Source organism: Borostomias antarcticus (genome assembly GCF_949987555.1).
Source record: "Borostomias antarcticus genome assembly, contig: scaffold_250, whole genome shotgun sequence".
Classification (NCBI taxonomy): Eukaryota; Metazoa; Chordata; class Actinopteri; order Stomiiformes; family Stomiidae; genus Borostomias; species Borostomias antarcticus.
In genome coordinates this window covers 65,001-76,111 of record NW_028175771.1, presented here as the reverse complement: position 1 = coordinate 76,111, position 11,111 = coordinate 65,001, and the positions used below count along the sequence as shown (strand labels likewise).

The 11,111-nt window shown below is 48.9% G+C and overlaps 1 protein-coding gene across 5 annotated transcripts in view; it reads right to left on the bottom strand.

Moving 5' to 3' along the window:
• Window positions 1-529: 529 nt before the first annotated feature.
• Window positions 530-11,111, bottom strand: part of LOC311329223 (A-type potassium channel modulatory protein KCNIP2-like) — a gene marked incomplete at both ends in the record, with an annotated part of 59,838 nt that continues 49,256 nt past the window's right edge. For 3 of the 5 annotated variants that reach the window (XM_084463099.1, XM_084463098.1, XM_084463097.1), the window contains 7 exons: window positions 530-577; window positions 2,423-2,485; window positions 2,794-2,898; window positions 3,615-3,722; window positions 4,247-4,317; window positions 5,458-5,527; window positions 5,681-5,805. In XM_084463099.1, the coding sequence (XP_084319225.1) occupies window positions 530-577; window positions 2,423-2,485; window positions 2,794-2,898; window positions 3,615-3,722; window positions 4,247-4,317; window positions 5,458-5,527; window positions 5,681-5,805 (590 nt within the window). The remainder of the gene's footprint in view (window positions 578-2,422; window positions 2,486-2,793; window positions 2,899-3,614; window positions 3,723-4,246; window positions 4,318-5,457; window positions 5,528-5,680; window positions 5,806-11,111) is intronic. The other 2 variants (XM_084463096.1, XM_084463095.1) reach the window with 1 other exon arrangement.

Here is an 11,111-nt window from a genome sequence, read left to right as displayed (position 1 = left end):
TGCATAGAGTCCCGCAGCTCTGGATAGTGCAGGTGTTATCCACTGAACTCGGATCAGCTCACCATTCACAGATCCACTAACCTGGATCCTAATAGAGAAACTGAAGGCTGGTCTTGGATCAGCCTGCTCCTACTGCAAGTCCAGCCAGTTAATGGCTACAGTAGAAAATGTCCCAGTAACAGGAATGATATCGTAAATAAATAAATAAATGAGTATTTAAACAGTGGTGTGGGTTTGGCTGTGTGGGAGTGTCTAGGACACAGGCTCTTCCTCTACTCCATCTGGGGGAAGATGGGAGGAGATGGAGAGATTGGGCTCCCTGCAGGTCTGGAGGGGCATGGGCGGCATACTCTCTCTTGAGAGGTGCTGGCGAGGGCAGGGGCATCCCCAGCAGCCCCCATTCACATACGGCACACACATCTTGGCATTCACACATCATAGTGCTAGCTAGTGTTTACACACACATGCACACACACGCACGCATGCACACAGACACACACACACATTCAACCCCCAGCTCTTCAGTCCCCTAGATGACATTATCAAACAGCTGCATGGACTGCATGATGTTCTCATCCTGGGAGAGAGAGACAGAGAGGGAGAGAGAGAGAGAGAGGGAGAGAGAGACAGAGAGGGAGAGAGAGGGAGAGAGAGACAGAGAGGGAGAGAGAGGGAAAGATAAGAATAACAGATCAACAGATTTAGAATACATGCTTAGGCAGCTGTGGGCAGAATCAAATCAGAGCCTGGCTGATCAGCACCACAGACAGCGCTACAGTCAGCACCACAGACAGCGCTACAGTCAGCACCACGGACAGTGCTACAGTCAGCACCACAGACAGCGCTACAGTCAGCACCACGGACAGCGCTACAGTCAGCACAACAGTCAGCACCACAGACAGCGCTACAGTCAGCACCACAGACAGCGCTACAGTCAGCACCACAGACAGCGCTACAGTCAGCACCACGGACAGCGCTACAGTCAGCACCACGGACAGCGCTACAGTCAGCACCACAGACGGCGCTACAGTCAGCACCACAGACAGCGCTACAGTCAGCACCACGGACAGCGCTACAGTCAGCACCACAGACAGCGCTACAGTCAGCACCACAGACAGCGCTACAGTCAGCACCACAGACAGCGCAGACGCGTCGTGAATGGGAGGCAGGCCCAATCCCAATGTTCCCGCTAAACCCTCAAGATCTGAACCCTCACAGACTTATTGACATCACCTGGCAAGTGTGAGAGGCTGCAAGTGTTCGAAATGGTAAAAAAGGAATGGGACTGCACATAGCAAGATTTGCAACATCATGTTACATTGACAACGCCTCACTATTTCTCACTATTGTGACTTTTTATTTTACATTTCAATTTGACGTTGTTTTACTTGTAGGTACCTCATGTAAATCAATATTGGGCAGAGTCAAATCCACTTGAGTTTACATTATCAGAACTGTGTTACCCTCAAACATGCATTTCATGCATTGGGAATCTCAATTCAAAGAACAATGATTAATGTCGTACAACTTTTAACTGAGGAATCATTTGATTTATGGACACAGAACTCTATGTAGTTTATAACCATAGCCTACATATTTTCAAACAAATTAAATTATATAAACCCAAAGGGTTGATTATAGCCTAGCCTATGTAAAAATATTAAAACCAAAATAATTCTAAGGTTACTTGTTATCTTTTGCCCAAAGATACCAATAAGCAAGTCCAGCTGAAAATATTAAGATATATTTTGTTTTGTAACGTGAACATTACGGTCGGTTGATCCGTCCGTGCCTGTTCATTGGCCGTTTTTCAGGTTACCCTGTGTTTCATGTCACAATGATATGAACTGTGGGTAACTCCCTTTCGGCAAAGTCTGCAGAAGTGCAGACTTACGTCAATGGGGCATAAAGGAAATAAAATCTCTCCCAGAGAGCCCTTGTGCATTTGAGGGTTTGACAATGGGACAGCCCTACGCCCTCACGCACACAGAGTCTGTAAGGGTGGACACTGCGACTGGGCCGTAAATTCCCCTGGACAGAGAGACTGCGCACCGGTGGCCATTCCCCTGATTGCAGCAGGGAGGACAAAAGGGCCAACAAACAGAACTCATGGAGAGTCAGGGCTAGGTGAGCGCTGGTCTTGAATTAAGAGAGAGAGTATGCATATGTGGAAGGGGAGAGTCGCATATAAGGACCACCTCCATGAAGAAATCACTGCTACTTGGATTATTGATCTGGTTGAATTTTTGTGGGCTAATAAATGCACAGGTGTGCTTAAACTGTCCTCTGTCCCAAAAGTCCTCTTTGGAGGGGTTAGGGTAACCCATTTCCCTGATTCCCCACAGTTGTTGCCACAATGCCTCATTTCTCAGCTGCCAGATGGTGAGGGTCTGGTCCAGCTGGACCTCCAGACCTACTGTACCTTTTTGCATGACTCGATGAACTCCTCGATGGTCACCACACCATCATTGTTCCGATCCATTTTCTATGGGGAGGGGAGAAGGCAGATCACATCAGTCAGAGAAGCAACTGGATGATAGTTGAACGTGTAGAAATAGTGCCGTCAACTGAGGTCACGTTTTATTCATCAGACCGTCCTGTCATTGCAACATAATATTCAGTTTTCACTACTGAGAAACAAGCTGTTGCTCCCCAGCCTGTACCTGTCAATACTCCTAAACAAGGTTTTGAGGGGTCGCTGTGCTCCATTGAAGTGTGTGTGTGTGTGTGTGTGTATGTGTGTATTTTACAGCTGTGTGTGTGTGTGTGTGTGTGTATTGTAGTGTGTGTGACCTGGAAGAAGCTCTCCACGTGTTCCCTGGGGGCATCGTCCTGCATAGAAGGATACGTGTACTTCCCCATCATGTCATAGATGGATTTCATGATATCCATCATCTCCTGTAGAGGAGGGGGATGGGGAGAGGAGAGGGGGAGAGGAGGAGAGGAGAGGGGGATGGGGAGGGAGGAGAGGGGGAGAGGAGAGGGGGAGAGGGGGATGGGGAGAGGAGAGGGGGAGAGGAGGAGAGGAGAGGGGGAGAGGAGAGGGGGAGAGGAGGGGGATGGGGAGAGGAGAGGGGGAGAGGAGGAGAGGAGAGGGGGATGGGGAGAGGAGAGGGGGAGAGGAGGAGAGGAGAGGGGGAGAGGACGGAGGAGAGGGGAAGATGAGGAGAGGAGAGGAGGAGGGGAGAGGAGGGAGGAGAGGGGAAGAGGAGGAGAGGAGAGGGGGAGAGGAGGGAGGAGAGGAGGGAGGAGAGGGAGAGGAGAGGGGGAGAGGAGGGAGGAGAGGGGGAGAGGAGGAGAGGAGAGGGGGATGGGGAGAGGAGAGGAGGAGAGGAGAGGGGGAGAGGAGGAGGGGAGAGGAGGGAGGAGAGGAGGATGGGGAGAGGAGAGGGGGAGAGGAGGGAGGAGAGGGAGAGAGGAGGGAGGAGAAGGGGAGGGAAGAGTAAAGAAGTATGAGTGTTGTCCCAGAGTAATATCACAATGCTACATCCATCTGTGTGTGTGTGTGTGTGTGTGTGTGTGTGTGTGTGTTTGTGTGTATGTGTGTGTGTGTGTGTGTGTGTGTGTGTGTGTGTATGTGTGTGTGTGTGTGTGTGTGTGTGTGTGTGTGTTACCTCTTTGGTGATGCAGCCATCCTTGTTTAGATCATACAGGTTGAAGGCCCAGTTCAGTCGGTCATTGGTGGTTCCCCTCAGGATGATGGACAAACCGAATACAAAGTCCTGCAAGAGAGAGTGAGTGTGTCAGAGAGAGAGGAGCATACACACACACATGCACACACACTCACACACACACACGTACTGTACGTACACACACACACACACACACGCTTATTAGTGTGGCTAAACAGTATATTCAGTGTGGATGGATTCAGCTGTTGCTGTACATTAAAGACAGACAGACAGACAGGCAGTCAGACAGACAGACAGATAAGGAGACAGACAGGCAGACAGACAGGCAGAGATGCAGACAGACAGGCAGACAGACAGGCAGAGATGCAGACAGACAGGCAGACAGACAGGCAGAGATGCAGATAGACAGGCAGAGAGTGAGCCTAAGGGTCCATTCAGACCTAACTTGTTGTTCCGATAACGGGAGCATTTCCCCCGTAGATCGGGTTGTTGGGGCATATGTGAATACTCGCGGTTCCGGAACAAATCAAGCGGGCTGAGACCACCTGGAGAGGGTGGCCCCACGGGACGATTCGTTTGCAGTGAGAATGCATGTTAAAAATAGAGTGTCTCACCTCGAAACTCACTGACCCGTTTTTGTTAGTGTCGAAGGCTTCAAACAGGAAGTGTGCATACGTGCTGGAGTCTGAAACAACAACGCATGTTGATGAAACATCTCCTGGACAGCAGCATACATCACCAAAGATATATAGACAGTTTCATAAAATAGACTGTAACAGGTTCAAACAAGTCGTTTCTATTCTTTCAGCCCACATTACAGCCTTGTATTTCACTGTACTTCAGCTGCAGTCCAGATGTATTGTTGGATTGTACAGTTGTTTATGATATGATATATATGATAGGTCTGTTTGATTATATAGTAGAGTTTTATTGTATGCTAGCTCTATTGAATAATATAGTGGAGTTTTATTGTATGCTAGCTCTATTGAATAATATAGTGGAGTTTTATTGTATGCTAGCTCTATTAAATAATATAGTAGAGTTTTATTGTATGCTAGCTCTATTGAAAAATATGGTGGAGTTTTATTGTATGCTAGCTCTATTAAATAATATAGTAGAGTTTTATTGTATGCTAGCTCTATTGAATAATATGGTGGAGTTTTATTGTATGCTAGCTCTATTGAATAATATAGTGGAGTTTTATTGTATGCTAGCTCTATTGAATAATATAATGGAGTTTTATTGTATGCTAGCTCTATTGGATAATATAGTGGAGTTTTATTGTATGCTAGCTCTATTGGATAATATAGTAGTTTTATTGTATGCTAGCTCTATTGGATTATCCAGTAGAGTTTAATTCTGTGCTAGCTCTATTGGATTATACAGTAGAGATTAATTCTGTGCTAGCTCTATTGCATTAGACAACCGTTTTATTGCATTTTAGCTGTATTGGATCAAACAGTAGCTCTATTGGATTATACACCCATCCTTTCATTATCATGCCTATTAGGTAAAGTAAACTAACAAGATGGACTTTTTGCTGCAATTTTGCTGCAGGATTTCCCAAATATAAAACAGCTACACTGACGGTGATTTAAAAAATGCATACACACAGAATTAGCATAATCCTGCTGACTAACTAACTGATACCACCGAATACTTAACCCCCTCCCCTGGATGAGGATACTTAACCCTAACCCTAACCCTAACCCTAACCCAATACTTAACCCCCTCCCCTGGATGAGGATACTTAACCCTAACCCTAACCCTTGGTGGATGAAATAACAAGGATAGGGGGTCGAAGGTCATGTGTCAGGGAACTGACCTCCCTGAGGGAAGAACTGGGAGTAGATGGTCTTAAAGTTCTCCTCGTTCACCACCCCACTCGGACACTCCTACAACAGCAACAACAACAACAACATCAACAGAGAGACCAGTGGGAGAGACCCCCCCCCACACACACACACACAAACAGACACACACACACAGACACACACTGAGCCCCCACCACCACCACTACACACACAGCCCCTCCGCTCCAGACGTACGTTCTTGAAGCCCCTGTAGAGGACCTGCAGCTCTTTCCTGGTGAACTTGGTCTGCTCCTGCAGCTTGTCCAGCCCCTCGGGCCGGTGGCACACGATGGACAGCTCAAAGTCATCCTCCACGCTGTCTGCAGGAGAGAGGGGGAGAGAGAGAGAGAGAGAGAGAGAGAGAGAGAGAGAGAGGTCTACACCATTAGGTTTGGGCTGACTAGATCTGCCATAACCACTATAGCTATACAGCTACAATACTATAGCTATCACTATTAACCATAAGGACAGTGATTAGGCCTAGTTCTATGAATAGAATAACAATATGAACAATATTTTAATTATTCATTAGTTGTTAATTAATTGAGTATATATGACATTAGAATTTAGGCTCATATATTTCACTGTTACAAACACCATTTACATAAACAGTTCACATATGAGTTAGATAATAAAACATGAAAGTATTGGTTCATGAAAGCATAAACAGAACACAGAGCATCCTGACCTCACATATTACTTGGGGATCAAATTCAAAGGCCTCCTAGAGAGAGACAGCAACGTCATGTCATACTGGAGCCCATAAGAGTCATTATCCAGCTGTCTTCCCAGTCTCTCCCAGTCTCTCCCCAGTCTCTCCCCAGTCTCTCTCAGTCTCTCCCCAGTTCTCCCCAGTCTCTCTCAGTCTCTCCCCAGTTCTCCCCAGTCTCTCTCAGTCTCTCCCCAGTCTCTCCCTCAGTCTCTCCCAGTCTCTCCCCAGTCTCTCCCAGTCTCTCCCCAGTCTCTCCATCAGTCTCTCCCAGTCTCCATCAGTCTCTCCCCAGTCTCTCTCAGTCTCTCCCTCAGTCTCTCCCAGTCTCTCCCCAGTCTCCGACCTGGCCGCCAAAACCGAAGGGTCGCCTGCCTGGGGATCAACCGTTAGCATTCCCGAGGCGGGAGTGGTACCAGACGAAGGTACTAAGAAAAGATTAGTGAAAGTAGACAAGGTCAAAGCAAAGAAGTCTCGTACCAGGATTCCCCAGGAGGTTTGGAAAAAGATGTCTAAACAGGAAAGGTTTGTCATCTTGGAGGAAAGGAACAGAGAAGCTAAGGCAAAGAGACAGTTAAGTAAGGCTATTAAGGCCGAGTTCCAACTAGAACCAGACCAGACAAAGGTCAAACAAGAGCCAGAGCAGCTAATCTGGACCCTCAAACCACTTGATCCTGAGTTTCCAGCCTTTGAACCCCTCAGTATTGAGGCGGCACTTATGGGTGGCTCGCCCAACCCATTCATGGGCCCTACAGGGGAGGGAAACACTATGTGCTGCTCGTCAGATCCATTCATGGGCCTCACAGGGGAGGGAAATACAGAGCAGAGTGTAATTGACCCCCCCGTTGAGGAGGCCACCGAACTGGTGATTGACCTCCCCGATGAAGGGGCCAACAGACAGGTGAGTGACCTCCCCTTTGAGGAGGTCACTGGGCCTGTTAGTGGTGGGACAGATGAGTGTATAAACGCCTTGCAGGGGATGTTGGCAGATCCTTTTGTATAAAAACCTTGTTGAATGCAAACCTGATCTGTTGAAATGTGCTGATATTGTGCTTTGCTACACGCTTACAGTATACGGCAAGTAAACACAGACATGCAGAAGTGAACACATAGACACCAAGCACACACCCCACTCACACAGACATGAACAACAACCAAAGAACAAATATACACATTTACATAAACATAAACTATATTTTTAAGATTTAATAGAAATGTTATTAAGTTTAGTTATAAGAGATGATTTGTTTGAAAGTAATATTGTGAAAGCATTGAAAGAACGAAGCCATAAAAGATAACTACAGTATGTTTAGCATGATTGCCTGTGTGTTGTCGTAACAACTTTTGAGCCTCTGCTAGGTTCGTTGTGAAAGGTTGAGAGAGGAAACAGGATGTGGTGGGAAGTGAGGTAAATGGCCGTGCTGCGCTGCACACAGAATCATCAGCTGAGGGTACGTTTCTCGTGTGAGAGCACCTTTGGCCATACGGACAGAACATTCTACTAACTAACTGTTTTGATAAAGCAAATATTGACAACAAAGTGCAACTGTTGAATTCCAGAGATACGTTTCTCGTGTGAGAGTGTCTCTGGGTTCCTGGTACTTTTCCAAGGCATGTTACGATCACATGTACAAAATGGTGGCTTGGGGACTTTCCATTGACGGCATGCTGAGATGGGACAAAATGGTGGCTTCCATATATGGTGAGAGGCTGAAGATTCACCGGTTGAAGGTTTCGAAGGTTCTCGAGGGAGAGCAAGGGGTATAAAAGAACTGTGTGACTGTTAAGTCAGATGAGATGTCTACACTGCTCGAGCCTCGTCCAACCCGCCGAAGCAGAAGATCCGGCTGAGAATCTCCCAGCTCCTCATCAACGGCATCCCAGCGGTCGTCTCCTCCACGCAGAGAGAACCTGAGCTCCAGTCATTTGCAGCACAGAGGACCGTTGCGACAGATTCCAACTTCCCCCCTCCAGCCGGAGGGGCCTCGCCTTGGTGAGAACTGTATTGTGGTCCGTGGGGAAGCGAGTGCTAGGCCAGGTGCTTCCTTCTTCACCCACATCCTATTATCTTCTCTCTCGATCATAGCATACAGATTATCATGTTTTCATATTTTGATCTTTGAATTGGGTTTTTGGTGATGTTTTATTATATTTACTATTATGTGTTATTAACCATAGGTTCATTGGCAGGATAAATTCTTATTATATATATATTAGAATATATTATTATTATTATATTACAACTTAGATTATATATATACACATACAATTAATATGATTTATATTTTGATCCTAAAATTAGCTCTGATTTGGTTTATTCTGTTTATTAAGGTATTGTTATTATGTTCAATTGTGCGCTCATGGCTGGCAATGTGTAATAATTAAATCTTGTATAACCATTTAATCATTTCATTAAAATTTCCTCAAAAGGGACCGAGTTTTATTCATTATTATTGGATGTCCTGTAATGCAAACGTTTAAGCTGTCCAGGCATAACATCTCAAGCTCTTTAAGGTTGATTCTAGACTCAATGTGATTAATACTCCCTTGCAATAAAAGTATACTTATTGCTAATCATCCTACCCGACACGTAACAGCTGTCAATAAGGAACAGAGCGGTCGTTAACCAGAGTGGTTTACAAGCGGGTGTCTCTCTCTCTAGGTCACAGAGAGATATCACAGTAGGCTGTAATAGGGAGAGCTCTGGGACAGAGACCGTTAGCAGATCGGGCGTGTCTGTTTGAATTACCGGTTGTAGCTCACACGTATTGTGCAACTCTCTAGGAGGGGTAAATACCCTGAGAGCATAAGCGTAGAGGCATCCTTGGAGATGACCGGTACTGTAATCCCATAACACCACAGGGATTTCAGGGAGACATCAGTCTCTCTCAGTCTCTCCCCAGTCTCTCTCAGTCTCTCCCAGTCTCTCCCCAGTCTCTCTCAGTCTCTCCCAGTCTCTCTCAGTCTCTCCCAGTCTCTTCCAGTCTCTTCCAGTCTCTCCCCAGTCTCTCCCCAGTCTCTCCGTCTCTCCCCAGTCTCTCCCCAGTCTCTCTCAGTCTCTCTCAGTCTCTCCCAGTCTCTCCCCAGTCTCTCCCAGTCTCTCCCAGTCTCTTCCAGTCTCTCCCCAGTCTCTCCCCAGTCTCTCCCAGTCTCTCCCTCAGTCTCTCCCAGTCTCTCCCTCAGTCTCTCCCCAGTCTCTCCCCAGTCTCTCCTCAGTCTCTCCCAGTCTCTCCCCAGTCTCTCCTCAGTCTCTCCCAGTCTCTCCCCAGTCTCTCCCCAGTCTCTCCCCAGTTCTCCCCAGTCTCTCCCCAGTCTCTCCTCAGTCTCTCCCTCAGTCTCTTGCAGTCTCTCCCCAGTCTCTCCCAGTCTCTCCCAGTCTCTCTCAGTCTCTCCCCAGTCTCTCCCAGTCTCTCCCCAGTCTCTCCCCAGTCTCTCCCAGTCTCTCCCAGTCTCTCCCCAGTCTCTCCCTCAGTCTCTCCCCAGTCTCTCCCCAGTCTCTCCCAGTCTCTCCCAGTCTCTCCCCAGTCTCTCCCTCAGTCTCTCCCCAGTCTCTCCCCAGTCTCTCCCAGTCTCTCCCAGTCTCTTCCCAGTCTCTCCCCAGTCTCTCCCCAGTCTCTCTCAGTCTCTCCCCAGTCTCTCCCAGTCTCCATCAGTCTCTCCCAGTCTCTCCCCAGTTCTCCCCAGTCTCTCCCCGGTCTCTCCCCGGTCTCTCCCAGTCTCTCCCAGTCTCTCCCCAGTCTCTCCCCAGTCTCTCCCCAGTCTCTCTCAGTCTCTCCCAGTCTCTCCCCAGTCTCTCCCAGTCTCTCTCAGTCTCTCCCCAGTCTCTCCCAGTCTCTCCCAGTCTCTCCCCAGTCTCTCCCCAGTCTCTCCCAGTCTCTCCCCAGTCTCTCCCCAGTCTCTCCCCAGTCTCTCTCAGTCTCTCCCAGTCTCTCCCCAGTCTCTCCCAGTCTCTCTCAGTCTCTCCCCAGTCTCTCCCAGTCTCTCCCAGTCTCTCCCCAGTCTCTCCCCAGTCTCTCTCAGTCTCTCCCAGTCTCTCCCCAGTCTCTCCCAGTCTCTCCCCAGTCTCTCCCAGTCTCTCCCAGTCTCTCCCAGTCTCTCTCAGTCTCTCCCCAGTCTCTCCCAGTCTCTCCCCAGTCTCTCCCAGTCTCTCCCAGTCTCTCCCAGTCTCTCCCCAGTCTCTCCCCAGTCTCTCCCAGTCTCTCCCAGTCTCTCTCAGTCTCTCCCCAGTCTCTCCCAGTCTCTCCCCAGTCTCTCCCAGTCTCTCCCAGTCTCTCCCCAGTCTCTCCCAGTCTCTCCCAGTCTCTCCCCAGTCTCTCCCTCAGTCTCTCCCAGTCTCTCCCAGTCTCTCCCAGTCTCTCCCCAGTCTCTCCCAGTCTCTCCCAGTCTCTCCCCAGTCTCTCCCAGTCTCTCCCAGTCTCTCCCAGTCTCTCCCCAGTCTCTCCCCAGTCTCTCCCCAGTCTCTTCCCAGTCTCTCCCCAGTCTCTCCCCAGTCTCTCCCAGTCTCTCCCAGTCTCTCCCAGTCTCTCCGTCTCTCCCCAGTCTCTCCCAGTCTCTCCCCAGTCTCTCCCAGTCTCTCCCAGTCTCTCCCAGTCTCTCCCCAGTCTCTCCCAGTCTCTCCCCAGTCTCTCCCAGTCTCTCCCCAGTCTCTCCCAGTCTCTCCCAGTCTCTCCCCAGTCTCTCCCCAGTCTCTCCCAGTCTCTCCCAGTCTCTCTCAGTCTCTCCCCAGTCTCTCCCAGTCTCTCCCAGTCTCTCCCCAGTCTCTTCCCAGTCTCTCCCAGTCTCTCCCAGTCTCTCCCAGTCTCTCCCCAGTCTCTCCCAGTCTCTCCCAGTCTCTCCCCAGTCTCTCCCCAGTCTCTCCCAGTCTCTCCCAGTCTCTCTCAGTCTCTCCCCAGTCTCTCCCAGTCTCTCCCAGTCTCT